The sequence below is a fragment of the Corvus hawaiiensis genome, chromosome 5 (genome assembly GCF_020740725.1).
Source record: "Corvus hawaiiensis isolate bCorHaw1 chromosome 5, bCorHaw1.pri.cur, whole genome shotgun sequence".
In the NCBI taxonomy this organism is placed as follows: Eukaryota; Metazoa; Chordata; class Aves; order Passeriformes; family Corvidae; genus Corvus; species Corvus hawaiiensis.
This window is the reverse complement of record NC_063217.1, coordinates 55,646,872-55,661,428: the sequence shown is the minus strand read 5'-3', so window position 1 is coordinate 55,661,428 and position 14,557 is coordinate 55,646,872. Positions and strand designations below refer to the sequence as shown.

The 14,557-nt window shown below is 40.7% G+C and overlaps 1 protein-coding gene across 1 annotated transcript in view; it reads left to right on the top strand.

Moving 5' to 3' along the window:
• Nucleotides 1-4,832: 4,832 nt before the first annotated feature.
• MMRN1 (multimerin 1) overlaps nucleotides 4,833-14,557 on the top strand; it is a 42,181-nt gene continuing 32,456 nt past the window's right edge. Inside the window, exon 1 of the mRNA XM_048305152.1 lies at nucleotides 4,833-5,446. Coding sequence (XP_048161109.1) covers nucleotides 4,920-5,446 — 527 coding nt within the window. The 5' untranslated portion in view covers nucleotides 4,833-4,919. The remainder of the gene's footprint in view (nucleotides 5,447-14,557) is intronic.

Below are 14,557 nucleotides of genomic sequence, written 5' to 3'. Positions count from 1 at the left end.
AGTGATGCTGATGATGGAATAGGACGCTCTGGCTTAGCTGGATCCCAATCGCAGCTGAGCCTGTAGAAACACTAAGAGCTCATGCTGTAACCATGCAAACTTCACATCCTGACCTTTAATTGGAAAATCCTTCTGCTGCTGTGTCCTTTCTACATAAAGTAATGGTTTCTCCTGTTACTGCTCTTCTAAGCAAACTAGGATTCAAAGGAGTCATTTTTTTGGGGGGGACACAGTGGTCTGTATTATGCAATCAGAACAAACCTAAAGAACTCTTACTGATTCATTGAATCCTATTTTAGATGTAAAATTTGACTTTCCTGGGTAGACATAGAGAGATATTTTTTCTAAGTACACAATGGCTGTAATTTGTAAAATGTGGCCACCTTAAGCATGATAGCATATTTTGTAATGTAAGCTTTTAATTTATGCTAACCAGCCATACACATTGGATATGAGCTCTTAAATAAAAAACAAAACTAAAACCAAACAGTAAGTATGGGTATTGCTCAGGAGCCTTCAGTATGCTTTTGGACCTTACAGAGGAAACATTATGATAAGAAAAAGAAACTTTCTTTTTTGATATAGAGATATTTAGAGCTCTTCATAACCTGATAAGAATTTTCTGAATCATTGCAGAGTGGCTGCAGAAGTGATTTCTTCTTCCTTATCCTGAGGTGCCTATTTTCCTGTCTTAAGTGCTGCCCTGTGCATCTGTATATGAGACAAGAAAGCAAAGTGGCTTTTTCACTGGACCATTCAGCTGGTACCAAGAGGCACGGCAGGAAATGGGAGAATTTATGTCAAATACAAGTGTCTTTGATCTGGAGCAAGGGAAAGCAAAATTCTCCTGGCAGTAGGCACACCAGTGGAATAAAGAGCTATTCAATAACAGCTTTCTCACTGTGCTGGTTTTGGCTGGGGTAGAGTTAAAATTCTTCACAGTTGGTATGGGGCTGTGTTTTCAATTTGTGCTGAACATGGGGCTGATAATATAGAGATGTTTGTGTTATTGCTGAGCAGGGCTTGCACAGAGCCAAGACCTTTTCTGCTTTTCGTGCTGCCACACTGGCAGGGAATTTTGGGATGTATGGGAGGTTGGGAGGAGCCACAGCTGGGACAGGTGACCCAAACTGACCAAAGGGCTATTCCAGACCTTATGGCCTTATGCTCAGTGTATAGAGCGGGGACAAGAAGGAGGAAGGGGGGGATGCTTAGAGTATGATGTTTGTCTTCCCAAGTAATATGTGCTGGGGCCCTGCTCCTCTGGGGATGGCTGAACACCTGCATGCCCATGGGAATGAGCTCCTTGTTCTGCTTTGCTTGCATGTGTGGGTTTTGCTGTTCCTATTGAATTGTCTTTACCCATGAGTTTTCTACCTTTTTCCTTTCTGATTTTCTTGCTGATCCTACTGCTGAAGGATTGAGTGAGTGGCTGTGTGGGGCTTGTTTGCTGGCTGGGGTTAAACCACAACACTCACATAGAAACTCTCATTTTTTACCACATCACTTGTGACCCCATGTGCTAAGCAGACAGAGAGCCCATTGTGTGAGCAGTGTTTTACAGCTGTTGTGGCTGCCAGCAGAGGTAGAGGAGACGATCTGGCTGTGCAGTCCTTGGCCTGAATAGTTCTGGGGTGACTAATCCCTATGGATTTGGACTACTCTGCCTAAGACTGGGAATAGGTTTTCTACTGGTAAATCCCAAAGAGTGAGGATGACAGACTGTGGCTATGTAGCCACAGTGAACTTATAGAAATTGTTAAATAATCTGGAGGATCAACAGTAACTCTGCCAAGGTGGCTATGCAGTCTGGTGATTTAGGGGAGAGCAAACCTGATGCTCTCACAGTGGTTGGGGGGAGTTGAAAGTTCCTGAAGATGGCTCAGGTTATGCAATGACATGTTCAGGGATTTGTCTGAAGTCACAGTGTTGAGTGTGTGCTGTTAGCAGATGAAAAATATAAAAGTGTTTCCACAATCACAGTCTTTGGTCAGCTTACTCAAGCATCAGTAAAGTGCTCGCCTTGTCTGAAGAACCACAGCTGTGACCCTGAAAATAAATAGTGTTCTTTCTTCTGCAGTACGGAACAGGGATAACTCTTCTGTGAGCAGAAGGGTACTGCTCTTTTATATAATGTAGCCTGGTGACTTAAATGCCCCCCAGGAGTGCAGTTGCATCTTCACAATCCATTTCCAGCTCCCAGAAAACTGCTTCTTTTGCCATCCTGTGCTCTCACGGGAGATGAGAGACTCTCCGTGCCTCCTGCTGAATGTGCCAATACCTATAGAATTAAAACTCGCAGAGTGAAAGAATATGTGTCTGATAGCAAGCATGATGTAGACTCTGATATGGACACTTAATATGGATTGGAAACTTGAGATCCAGCTTTTGCTCCAAGGTCAACTTTTAAAATTTCCAAGAAAAGCCCATGAGGCCAGCCCAACGTCCAGGGATTTCAGTTACATGAATACACAACTAATACAAAAAATGTGGCACCTATGGATTTATGCTTAAGGGAGTAGGCAGCATGTTGAGTGAGAGCTTTCAGGATAATTTTGAATCTAGTTCTACCTGAGTTTCATCAAATGCATCCAAGTGCTGATCTTCTGCTGGGTTCAATTTGCACCAAGACAAGCAGCACTTGGATGTGAACTAATGCTGAAATAAGACTTATAATGAGCTTGGGATTCAGATCCAGCATACAGCAGTCTGAAAATGGATATCCTGAGTTTCTTACAGTGCCAAGATGGTTTTGCTAAATAAAAACAGCCTTCAAACAGCCTTATCTTTTAATCTAAAGCCCAGACATGTACTAATAAAGTAATATTAACAATAGATCTTCATTTTGGATTATTCAGACAGGGAAATATACACTGCTGTAAGCGAAATCCACCAACCACCAAAAGCCAGACTCTTCTACATTACTTTCCTCTTTACTGGTGGAAATCTGCAGTTGCTTCTCTGAATTTAGAGGCAGAATTAACACTGAATGGAGTGACTCAAAGCATAATCCAAGTTCTGTGTTGTTTTAGGCATTCTTATTGTATAATTAACCACACTATACAGCTGCTGTGATTTTTTTTTTTTAAAGGCAGCTTGCACTTAATTTGCAAATACGGTCAACACTAATTTACCTTTCATTTTGTCTTGGGATTTCTAAAAAATATGGGATGCCAAAGGCTGATTCAGGTAATGGTACTAATTCAAAATCTCAAATATAAAGCTGAAAAAGATAAGCGCTTGCATGAAATTGCTTATGTTAGTCTTTAAATTAAATTGCTCATTAGATTGTCTCCTGTGTCCTACATTCAAAGGTCATGTACAGATTTCACTATGAATAAAAAAAAAAGAGAGGGGTAATAGTCTCCAAAAGAAAACACAACTGCATATCTTTTCTAACGTGTCGTATCATAAAATTGCATCTGGTTTACTTACACAGCAGAAGCCTCTGCTTTACCAAGACAATAAAACAGGAAAATAAAATCACAACAAGGGGAAAACCCAACCCTTTAGTACACCTAAACATTTTCACCTGGAAACTGAAATCAAGGCACTGTTATCCAAATCTTCTAAACAGGAACAGTCATCACAGAGATTTATTTGACTGCAACAAAAGCTGGTAGTTTATCCCCCATGTTGGTGTTTTGCTTTTGGGTTTATTGGATTGGTTTTGGTTTTTCTGAAAGCCTTTTCTGACAAAATATGCAAGTAATTTACCAGCTTTTCCGCTGTGTCCCTGTTAGTCATTAGACTTCCACGGAATGGGGATTTTCTTCTGTTTTTGAGGAAAGGCAATCCTCAACTAACATGAAGCACACCCATAAGATGCTGTTCTGTTAGCAGATGTGTGAGTTGCTTTCAGGGACGTCTTGTTCACAGTCCTTAGTACAGAACTCCTGTCAGTGGCCAGAGGATTTTTGAACTGGTTGGCAAGGGCCTCTCAGATCTATATGGTTCCTGACAGGTCTATTCTGTTGCTGCTTTGTACCTCCTTTAAAATTTCGTGTATTTGTATTTCTCTATGCAATTTCTTCAGCAATTACCTTTTTCCCTTTCTTTTCCTTCAACAAGAAACTGACCTTAGTTTCAGAGAGCCTTAGTCTCAGAGAGCTGGCGAATGGCAGCAGAGGAGGAAAGCTTTCATCTCCTCTTTTCTGGCTGCAGTGTTCAACCTTGCAGGTACTAAGCATAATTTCATAGAGTGATATAGACTGGAAAGGACATCCAAAGGTCATCTGGTCCAAAACCCCAACTCTAAGCAGGGCTAAGATCAAATTGCTCAGGGTCTTGTCTAGTTGAATTTTGAGTATCTCCAGGCATGGGGATCAGTGGTGGATACAGTGTGAACCTCTTCCTTGTCTCCACACTTTTGGCAGCAGTGTGCTTAAATGTTCAGACTAAAAAGAGGAGACACAGCAAATGTTCAGCTTTGTGTAGCACACCAGTTTTGCCAACTCTTTTTCGAATAACAAGGTCGTAATTTTAACCATCAAAAGGGCACATGTGAGACATCACTTCTCTGTGCATGTGCATGTGAAAGGAAAATTAGCTAATAATTTCAGGTTTTATCCCTCAGGATTACTTCACAGTGCATATTTTTCCACATTTCTATTGTGCCATGAATCTTTATCCTGTGCCTTCTGCAGAGACTTCTTTTTTTCCTCCCACAGAGGCTGCCAGGTTCCTGCTCTCTGAGGGGTCACAGGTTGCGGGGGGATCCACAGAAACAGGAAACCAGGCTTCCTCAGTCAGTTTTGAAACACCAAAACCTGTTTCCTTTCTACAGAAATAAAACCTGTCAGGGCATCCTCTGGGTAGGCTCACTATCTGAGCAGCAGCCCAGGAGGAGGGAGAAACTACAGGATTTCTTGTTTAGGAAATAAATGTGAGATAACTTGCAGCATTTGCAAACCATCAGAATGAAAGAGATCATTTTCTTCCTGCTCCTATTGCACTTACAGAGGGGCAGCATTGGATTTAACATTCCAGGAAAATTCTGGACCACAGGACAAGGTGATGAAACCCAGACAAGTCACTCAGACTCGACTCCATCTTCGACCACAATTAGGGGGTCACCCCATTCTGAAATCCAAGAAGCCAAAGTGAATGCCTCACAGGGACCTCCTTTTGCATCTTCAGACGAGACACTGGGAATGAAAGCAGCGAAGAAAACTTCCAGTACCACAGTATCTACCCCTGCAAGTCAGTCAAATGGACACAGTGATGATGACTCCGGCAAAGACAAGATGGGAAGCTCATCTCACAGCAAAGGGACAGCCCTACAAAGCACTGCTAGAGAGATCCCTCTCCTTCAAGGGGTCACTACAAGCCTGCATACAGCTACAGGGAACAGATCTGTCAAGCAGTCCTCTCACAGTGCTGGTATCACCAGGAGCCAGCAGGATGCCAACTCCAAAGCATCCGGCTTTCAAACTACCAGGGGAAAGTAAGTTGCGTATTTTTTCTTGTGTCCTGTGCACTGCTTATTTTCCTGTTTCCAGTGTCATAATTGACAAAATTCCTAGCAATTTCAGTAAAATTATTTTTTTACCTTAAAAAGGACCATCTAAAACAAGCAAGGGAGCAAAATGGCAGCATTTACTCAGGCAAAACGATTGTAACATTTCTAACAGTGTAAATGCTGCAATGTTTTATTCCTCAGGGTAGTTATCTCAAAATCAACTGGAGAATCATTGTCAAATATGGGTAGGAAAGAACTACAATAGATGACGCCCTGCTTTATGCACAGTAAACTACTGCTGATTTTTTTTTCTTCTTTCTTTTTTTGTGGGTAAAAGAAATTGCAGATGCACTATCTCATTTGGAATCTATTAAAAAATATTGTGTTTGTAAACTTCTCCACTAAATTGAAAATACAAGCAATTAAATGTACAAAATGCATCAATGTCTGACAATTTGAAACATCCTATTCTGTGATAAAAACTTATGAAAAGTGGTGTTGCAGGTGAATGTGCATTCAGAACTCTATAACTTAATACACAATAGCTGTGCATAACAGAGTATATAAAACTGTACTGTCTGGTTTTATAGCTCTGGAACACTCAATTATTTTCTTTGTTCCCCAATGTCTTCATTTCTCAATGGGGATATTAACACTGACTTTGTAGATATTGCAAGTTTCCCTTAATTGCTGATATATAGTCAGATCCTGGTAGAAAATGAAAGACACAAAGTATTGGTTGTTTTCCATAGCATTTATGGAGAGTGGGCTTTCAGAATATAGATTTCTTCTTCTGATAGTACTTTCCCAAATGTTAGCATCCAACTTCATGCAAAAGAGAATAAATCATCACTACTATGATCACCTTGCTGTGTGTGGCTGGGAGCTAATATACCTTTAACTGAAAGAAAAGATTCCCATTGACCTGAGCAAGTTTTTGATGATGCATAAGGGAAAAGATGCACAAGGACCCAAAGGAAAGGAGTCCTTTGCCTCTGCTTGGAAGAGAGAGCCCAGCAGAGGAGCTGTGTTTCCCAGACACCTTTCTGAAAGTCGTCTGTTACACCGCCTTACCGCAGTGTTTGGCAGAGTATCTGAGTTCACCTGAGTTAAATGAGTTCTCTTTTTACATGAGTACTGGTAGCTACATCTCCATTAAAATAAATCCTAATACATGCTAACCTTGGTCTTTAGCTTTCACAGCTTTCTTCAAGAACAGTATTCCAATTAAATTAATCTTCAGAAAAACTCTGTGAATCAGCAGGTATTCTTTCTACCTTTTACGCAAAAATTAGTCTCTGGTGAAGATGGTCACATATTTTATTTATCATAATGACATGTGGTTGTAGCTGCAGAGAGGCAAAATAAGCAAATCTTGTATTTGCCAGGACCTAATTTCATGAGTGGTCGAGGAGCAACCTGCTGTGCAACATGCATATTTGAGCCCACTGAGCCAGTTAGCAGCAAAGCCAGGACTGCATACCAAATTTACAGGAATGGGTAGCAGCATGAAACCCCAGCATAAAACAGAATGCTGGATCCCCACTCTTTCTCAAACTGCTGAGCTACACACCCTCTTCCTGTCTAGCAGATATCTAGGTGTGGCTCAGTCCTTTTCACAGGAAGATTCTTGTGCTACAAGGCTTGTCTTCCCCCTGTATACAAGTGTTTTTGCAATCAGCTGTGGTGTTTTGAACTTTCCTTCCACTTTTGCTGTGACCTGGACCATGACTTAAGTCACTTCACTGTTCCATCTTTCTTTACGTAGGAATCAGACCTGGATGAATAATAAACTTGCTTGTGACTCTTTTTTTTTTTTCAGCAAAGGCATGAGAAAATGCCAAGTCTTGTGTGCTCACTGTTACCAACCACTGCTGTGAAACACCTGAATAGATACTGCTGGGAAAATATGCATAAGAACACAAAAATTTTTACTTATTAAGTGCAGGTGCCATCAATTATGCCCTAAATAATTTCTAGCATATAATTTCCTTCTTTTTTTCAATATTTATCACAAATAAAGTGAAAGACATACTCTAAGATCCAATAAAGACATGCATCTTTCTTCAAGGTTTTACTCATTTGAAGCCTGAGCACAGCATGACTCAGTAACAGATTCCACAGTTGTAAAGCATGAGGAAATGTGGAAGAACTATTTGCTTTTTGAATTTACTTCGAATTAAAGCACCTCTTTGGTTATAGACTGTATTCCAACCGAATTTTTGAGTGACCTTGTAGGATCTGCATGGCTCTGTAATCCTTTATGGCAACCCATTGTGCTAACATATGCGCAGAGATGCTGACATTAGGAGGCTCTGTATAGAAGGAACAATAGGGAGAGATCTGTGAGAGACAAGAGGAAGGAAAACAAATAAGAATGAGCATTTATTTTAAAACATATTTATAATTTTAAAAATACCAATACATACACTTTATTAGAGAGTCTGCAAGGCTGTCAGATTACCCACAAGGTACAATACGTGCCCATTGTACAAACATACTTATCCAAATACCCCTTTCTGAAGGAGGTTATGTGCCTTAATGGCTTACAAAGATAATTCCCTTGCTATCTCTACCCTAGGTTATGTGAGGACAATATTATGCACTCACATCTAATCAAATGCATGCTAGAACTAGGTTAGGCTTTGAGCCTCTATTACATCCTGATGTGGTATTATAAGGGCTAAATATTGGGCATATCCTTTTCTCTAAAAACACTAAACCCTTCCTTATTCTTCACTGGCAGAAAAATGCAATTAAATTCTGTTCCTTCACATTGGAACAATTTTATAATTAACCTTAGAATCGGTACAGGAGAACACAATTTGTCACTGTCTGCTCTCAGACCATTTCAGAAGAATGTTTTCTGTGGTGAGGTATTCCCCCTTCTGGCAGGGTCTGCATCCAAGCTTTCATAAGGATAAGAAAACTTCATAGGAGCTCATCTGGAATGGCCTGAGCTGAAGGAGAATTCCTTTCTTCACTCCTAGTAATGACTTTGGCTTTAGCTCTGAAATGTAAAACTTAATGTCTCTACAAATATGCTTTTTTTCTTTTTTATTTCTCCTTATCTTCAAAGTTTTATGGAGTCCATACCAATGAATAAAGAAATACTGGAAAACTAGAGAGAGAATTTTTCCAAAATTCAGTGACACTAAATCTGAGTATCAATTTGGTGTCAAAGAAGAAAATTTATGATACATTCTTTTCAATTGAGTTAATTTGAGGTACATGTTTTTCAGCCTGTGGAGAGAGACAGTTGCAGTACTTCACTGTGTAAAGCAGCTTAAACAACAGTGGTGCAATGGAGTAAATCTCAGGTGCAGTCCTGAGACCAGCACACTCATCTTTTCGTTCTGAACCTTATTTTATTAATTACTATGCAAGGCAGCCCCTGAATACATGAGACCTTCATTCAGGCTGTAAATTAAGCACAGTATCCCCACATGGCTGGGTGGCTCTACATTACTCTCTTCTCTTATTATGTGTATATTACACCTTTTCCAGTTATCATGAAACCACTGAGGGTCTTTACAGACTTCCTCTAGCATTACCTTGGGTAGTGGTGAGGTGACAGTATTTTATTACTAAGCACAGAAGGGTTTAATAGAGTCAGCACCAGGGACAGATTTGCTTAGCTGTCACATGTGATAGGAGTGCTGAAATATTTCATTCTCGCGACCAGACGTCTGCATTTCTCCCTGGAAATTGCTTTTGCCTATATCAGCTTGGTAGAAATCTAGTGTACTGACAAATTAAAATGAATGGTTGAGATCAGCAGATGGCTCAGATACATAAGACACATAGAAATCTGATTTAACTGCCTAGTTAATGGAAGGTTCACAGTCTCTTTTCATCATGTCACTTTTTAATGGAGCAGAGACAACAATTCTTGAATTGATTTCCTAAGATTTTGCATCACTGTGCATTTCCAAAAAATACAGTCACACATGGCTTAAGTTTCTGCCTCACTAGGTATATTCACTATGACCTGGAAGGAGGAAGATCTTACACTGGCCTGAGGTTGCCTTGGCAGCTGTGTCAGGGTGTGTTTGACAACCTTTGTCCCCAGAATGTTGTACTACAGCTATGCAGAAGATCCTTGCAATAAGTCACTCGTGTCCAGCAGCACCTTGAATGTATTTCTGATGCTCAGCTGTAAGCTCACTGTCCAATCTTCCTACACAGGCTAAACTCAGTGTTACTCCCATAGCAGTCCCAAAGACCATGGCAAATGGCAACGGTGGCTGGTAGGGTCATGACAGACTGTTTTCAGCAGCACAGGAAACATAACACAGGAAAAAAAAATCACTTCTTCACCAAGGTTGTTTTTGAGACACAAAGCATTTAGCCTCCTCAGGGTCTCATTGTTTAGTTTTTCTGTGATCAGGTAAGGCACCACTATACAGATGATTTCTGGGTTTTTTTTCAGGGTGGTAAGGAAGGTTTCTGTTTGTCTAATTACACTAACTATTGCATTAATGCTCATGCTTATCTTGCTCTTGTTCTTTGTTTCATCTGCCATGGGAACAGCAGGAAGGATTAGGAACAGACTCTTTTCCATCCCTACAGTGTCCCTTCACCCCTCTGAATAAATTAGAATTACTGTACCAAACTGGACACAGGATTTACCTCCTAGCCCCTGCAAATACTCAACTCTTTGCGGCATTTCATTTAAGGTACACCAGAAACATCTGCCCAGGTATGCACGCAAAACAGGCATTCTTATAAATCTGAATAAAATTAACATTTTAGAGAACTGACACTAATTCTAGAATAGACTTGGCAAGGAAGAGGACAGCAGCAAAGTGTCCCCGTATGTGTTCCAAAGGCATTATTGTGTTGCCAGTTAGAGAATGTGAGTGTTTCAAATGTCAATTTTTCTGCCAAATCTCAGAGCATCTATTCTGTATCACATTCCTGGTAAGCAATACCATTGGTCATGAGGAAAAGCCTGTGGAAAAAAATCACCTTGAATTTCATGGACTTTGGCTCAGATCCTTTCTGTTCAAGAGCCACGTAAGATCAGTCAGGGACAGAATAAAGATATGTATCTGTATGATAAAGTGGCAAATCAGGTACAAAGAAACTGGCAAGGTGGTTAATCATTTAATGAAGGGAAAGAGAAAAAGAAGAGCTGCCCAAAACAACACTATAAGCAAGGACAAATTCACCCCTGAAACTGCAAGGGATCTTATTTTTCATATTTTCATTTGGTCACTTACAAAGTCTTTTTTGTGCTGGTATTTCTCAAAGTGGAGAAGCCGTCACTGACACACTGCAATCTCCTTTTCTGTAGATCACAAAAGCACTAAAAAAGCAGTGAAAACCAATACCACTGAAGGTTACCTGAAAAGCACTGACAGTTAACTAGACCAGAACTATCATAATGAATTTTGTACTCTGGGTCAATTAGAAGATGGAAAATAAATTTCTATTCCAGAAGTAAAAAAGCAGAATTCAGACCTTTTTAAAGAACAGTTTGTCTGCATTTTCAGTTGTGTTTTACTGGATAATTCTCGAAAGTTTGAGATTAATGATATCTTCTCCAAAGTCTAAATTCTACCTGGAAACGTTTGATTGTGTTAAAGGGCTCTGAACACGGAGTGCAAGATCATGTATCAAAGAGGTGATCTGATTTGCAACAAGAGAACATTTTAAATGCTAAAACAGATTGGTGAAATAATAAGTGGAAAGGGTGAATTAATTTTTGCAGCAAGAGGGAGGACAAAGAGTAAATAAAAATTTGGATGAAATAAAGAGGCTGTTGCAGTCCAAGGTTTCAGCACTGTAATACAAAAAAAGGAAATGAATGATGAGAGCAGAATTTGTGTTTTGTAACAGACAGAACAAAATGTCAGGACACTGAGTCCTGAAAAAAAAACATTAAATAAATCTTTGACACCTAATGCTCTAGTCAGTGTCAACAAGTCAGCTGTTTCTCAGAGATAAAAACATATCCTATAACATATTTTACTATCACATACTATATTATATGTCACATGCACTTTTTAGTTTCTTCCATTCCAACCAGCTTGTAAAACACATTTTCCAATTTGATTTGTTTATGGTCAGTCCCTAGTGAGTACTGAATTTTTATTGCAGCTGAGATTCATACATTTCAGGGCACTGAACCTAAAGAATTAACTAGTTTTAGTTCAAGTTTATAATTTCTCTTTGAAATAGAGCTTATATTTTTGAGAGATGACCAACATTCACGTAAAGATATAGAATTTACCATATGACGGTGAGACGTCTCTGTAGTCACCTAGTGGAACTCAAAGGAAGTTGCTAAAACCAGTCTCCCATGCAATAGCAAAAAAGAGCTTTGTGAGGGTGCTTGCTATCCTTATAATCTGAGTGTTTGCACTGTGTCAATCAACATTATCTCTCCTCATCCAAACTTGGAAGGCTGTTTAAAGCAAATTTATCTCCTGGCTCTAGATGCTTGTAGCATCTTTCTACGACCCCTTTTGCTCAGATGTAAAGGGTAATATAAAATTAAAACTGTTGTATAATCAAGATGAGTATTTCATTAACTATTCTGTGAAACACAAATGAGCTGCATACAACATGAATGAGGCACAACCACTAAGATGGGCATGGACTTTGACAATGGCTCCAGCTCTGGGTCCTTTTGTATTCTGTCAGCAAGACAATAATCTTATTTTCATGATTCAGTGGTATTCAGCTGGGCTGATTCAATAGCATTTCTATTAAAAGCCAGGTAATCTAATTTACTCACAGACAAAAATAAGTCATTTTCAGATACGATATGAAGGGGGCATAACTGATTCTATACCCTTTGTGGTCTGATTAGCACTGGTGTTCCTGTGGGGTGGCTTTAGGACCACTTGCAAGGATCTGTAAGCAATCCCGCACAGGCGTTGCCGGCAGTTTTTGTGAAGTTTGCTTTTTTTTCTCATCAATGCACCCAAGGAACACTTTACAGTGGAAATGTGCTGTGGAAGGGGGACTGCAGGGACCCCAAACCCCCCGTGATTTTTGGTATTGGTGTAAATAGCACTTCTTTGTTCAGCAGCATCGGGTGCCCCAGCGCCGGCACCTCCGCGGGCTGCGGCCGCCCCCTGCCAGCCGTGCCGGGCACTGCCGCGCCCCGCGCCGCCGGGGAGGCTCGGTAAGGCCGAGCCTGAGCCCGGCTCATGGCGAGTTAGGAGAGGGTTTTACAGTGCAAAGACGGGTTTAAGGGCTCTTGAGTGTCCCCCGAACCAGGAGGCAGGATCCCAGAAGCTAAAGACAGGCTTAAAGGCAGCGCCGGGGGGCCACTGATGGGTGTAGACCCTTTGTTCCAGCCGCCGGGGCAGGCTCCGGGGCCAGTTATCTGCTCAGGACTTGGAACTGGGAATGGCCCTAAGGCCCAGGAAACTCAGGATGCCAAGCAGACGTGCTCACAGGTTCCAGCAGAAGCAGATGCTGCTCTTCCTACCGTGCTACTCGGTGTAGGTGCTTCCTCACCCCTGAGGGTGGGATGTCACATTCGGGTACAGCCAAAGCACACGGAGTGCAGAGCTGGGCTAGCAGCATTTTGATTTAAGCTGGAAATAATGCAGCGAATACCACATCAAGGAGGCTGCTTCAAAGGCCTGAGGACTCTCCCACACATTGCCACCACTGCACGTTCCTAGCCAAGACATGCTAGAGGGGGATGAAATCTGTCACTTGGGCTTTATGCCAGCTGGGAACTTGTACTGCTCTTTCCAGGCTGGATTTCTGTTGTATATTGTGAGGATTTTGTTTTGTTTTTAAATACAGCTTTCCTGATTGAAATCAAGCTCAATGCAAAAGAGACGCTAGGCTCCTCCAGCTCTCAACAAAATCTGCATGTTAGAAGCCTGTGTTGATGATCTGGAATAAATTATTCCAGGGAGGGTAAAGAGGATTTTCAGGTTTGAAGTCCTGTTATGCAAATCAGTTGTCTTCTGTTCTGCCTTTGCATTAACACAGCCTGTCATAGTTCTTCCGCCACGCTTCATCTTCTATTTCCAAATCTACATTTTTTCAGACAATTTGATTTCAAAATTATATTTACATTTTTAACGTCTCTTAATGAGCTTATTTCATTGGTAGCGTAAACCTAATTATGAGTCACACCAGGGGCTCTTTTGCTGTGAATATTTCCTCCAATTTAGCCTGATCAAAGATTGCTGGGCCATGTGAGAACCACAGCTTCAGACATTGCACTCACGTACATTAAGAATGAGTTAAGTATTTTAAATGGAAACAATCTGCTCAAGTTAGTAAAATTTTTGGTGGAGACCAGAGGCTGAGTTCAGACTGTCTTTAAAATTCAAGAATAGCCCTTAACATTTGGGGTGTATTGTAACATTTTTTTCCTTTGGAAGGCGTCTCCAAATGGGGAAGTTCCAATAGCTGCTCCTCAAAGCTAGACACCCTCAATAATAATAATAATAGTAATAATAATAATGGGATTTACAGTATGAATTTTTAAAAGGTTTTAGGTGGGGGCTAGGGTTGTTTGGTTTTTTAACTGAAATCTATATTCCAGTGCTTTCATGTCTTTTGCTATTTTTCTTTATGCCTGTTTTCATTCTCTTATCTTTTCATTGGCCATGTTTGCTTAACTGTAAAATGGCTCTCAGTGACTAAAATGCATACCCCAAATATGTGCACTGCAGAAAAGGGTGTCAATGACAATATTGCTGTACATCTTCTGCTTAATCCCTTTCTCTGGTGAGCTGTCAGATCTGCATGCAAAGGTAAAGCGCAGGCTACGGAGCCACAGGCTCAAGTCCTAACCTCACCCCTGCCTCACTGTAGCCCAGATTTTAAAATCTTGCCCCTATATTTGGCTTTTTTATTTGCAGAGGTGGTATGCTTAGCACCCAGCTGCCCAAGGCGTTAGCTCCTCACTTCCCAGATGGCTAATGTGCAACAGGAAAGGAGATGTGGTACTGCGTAACAGCTAGAGACGGCATTATTGCTTCAGAGGTTTTCTGAGCAGACTTTATATGCCATCAGTTAATTGCTGAGAATTATTTAGGAATTTAGATGTTTACATTCTCTATACTTAGTTTAAATCATAAGCAAATCCCCATGATTAGTCAGAGCTCCTCC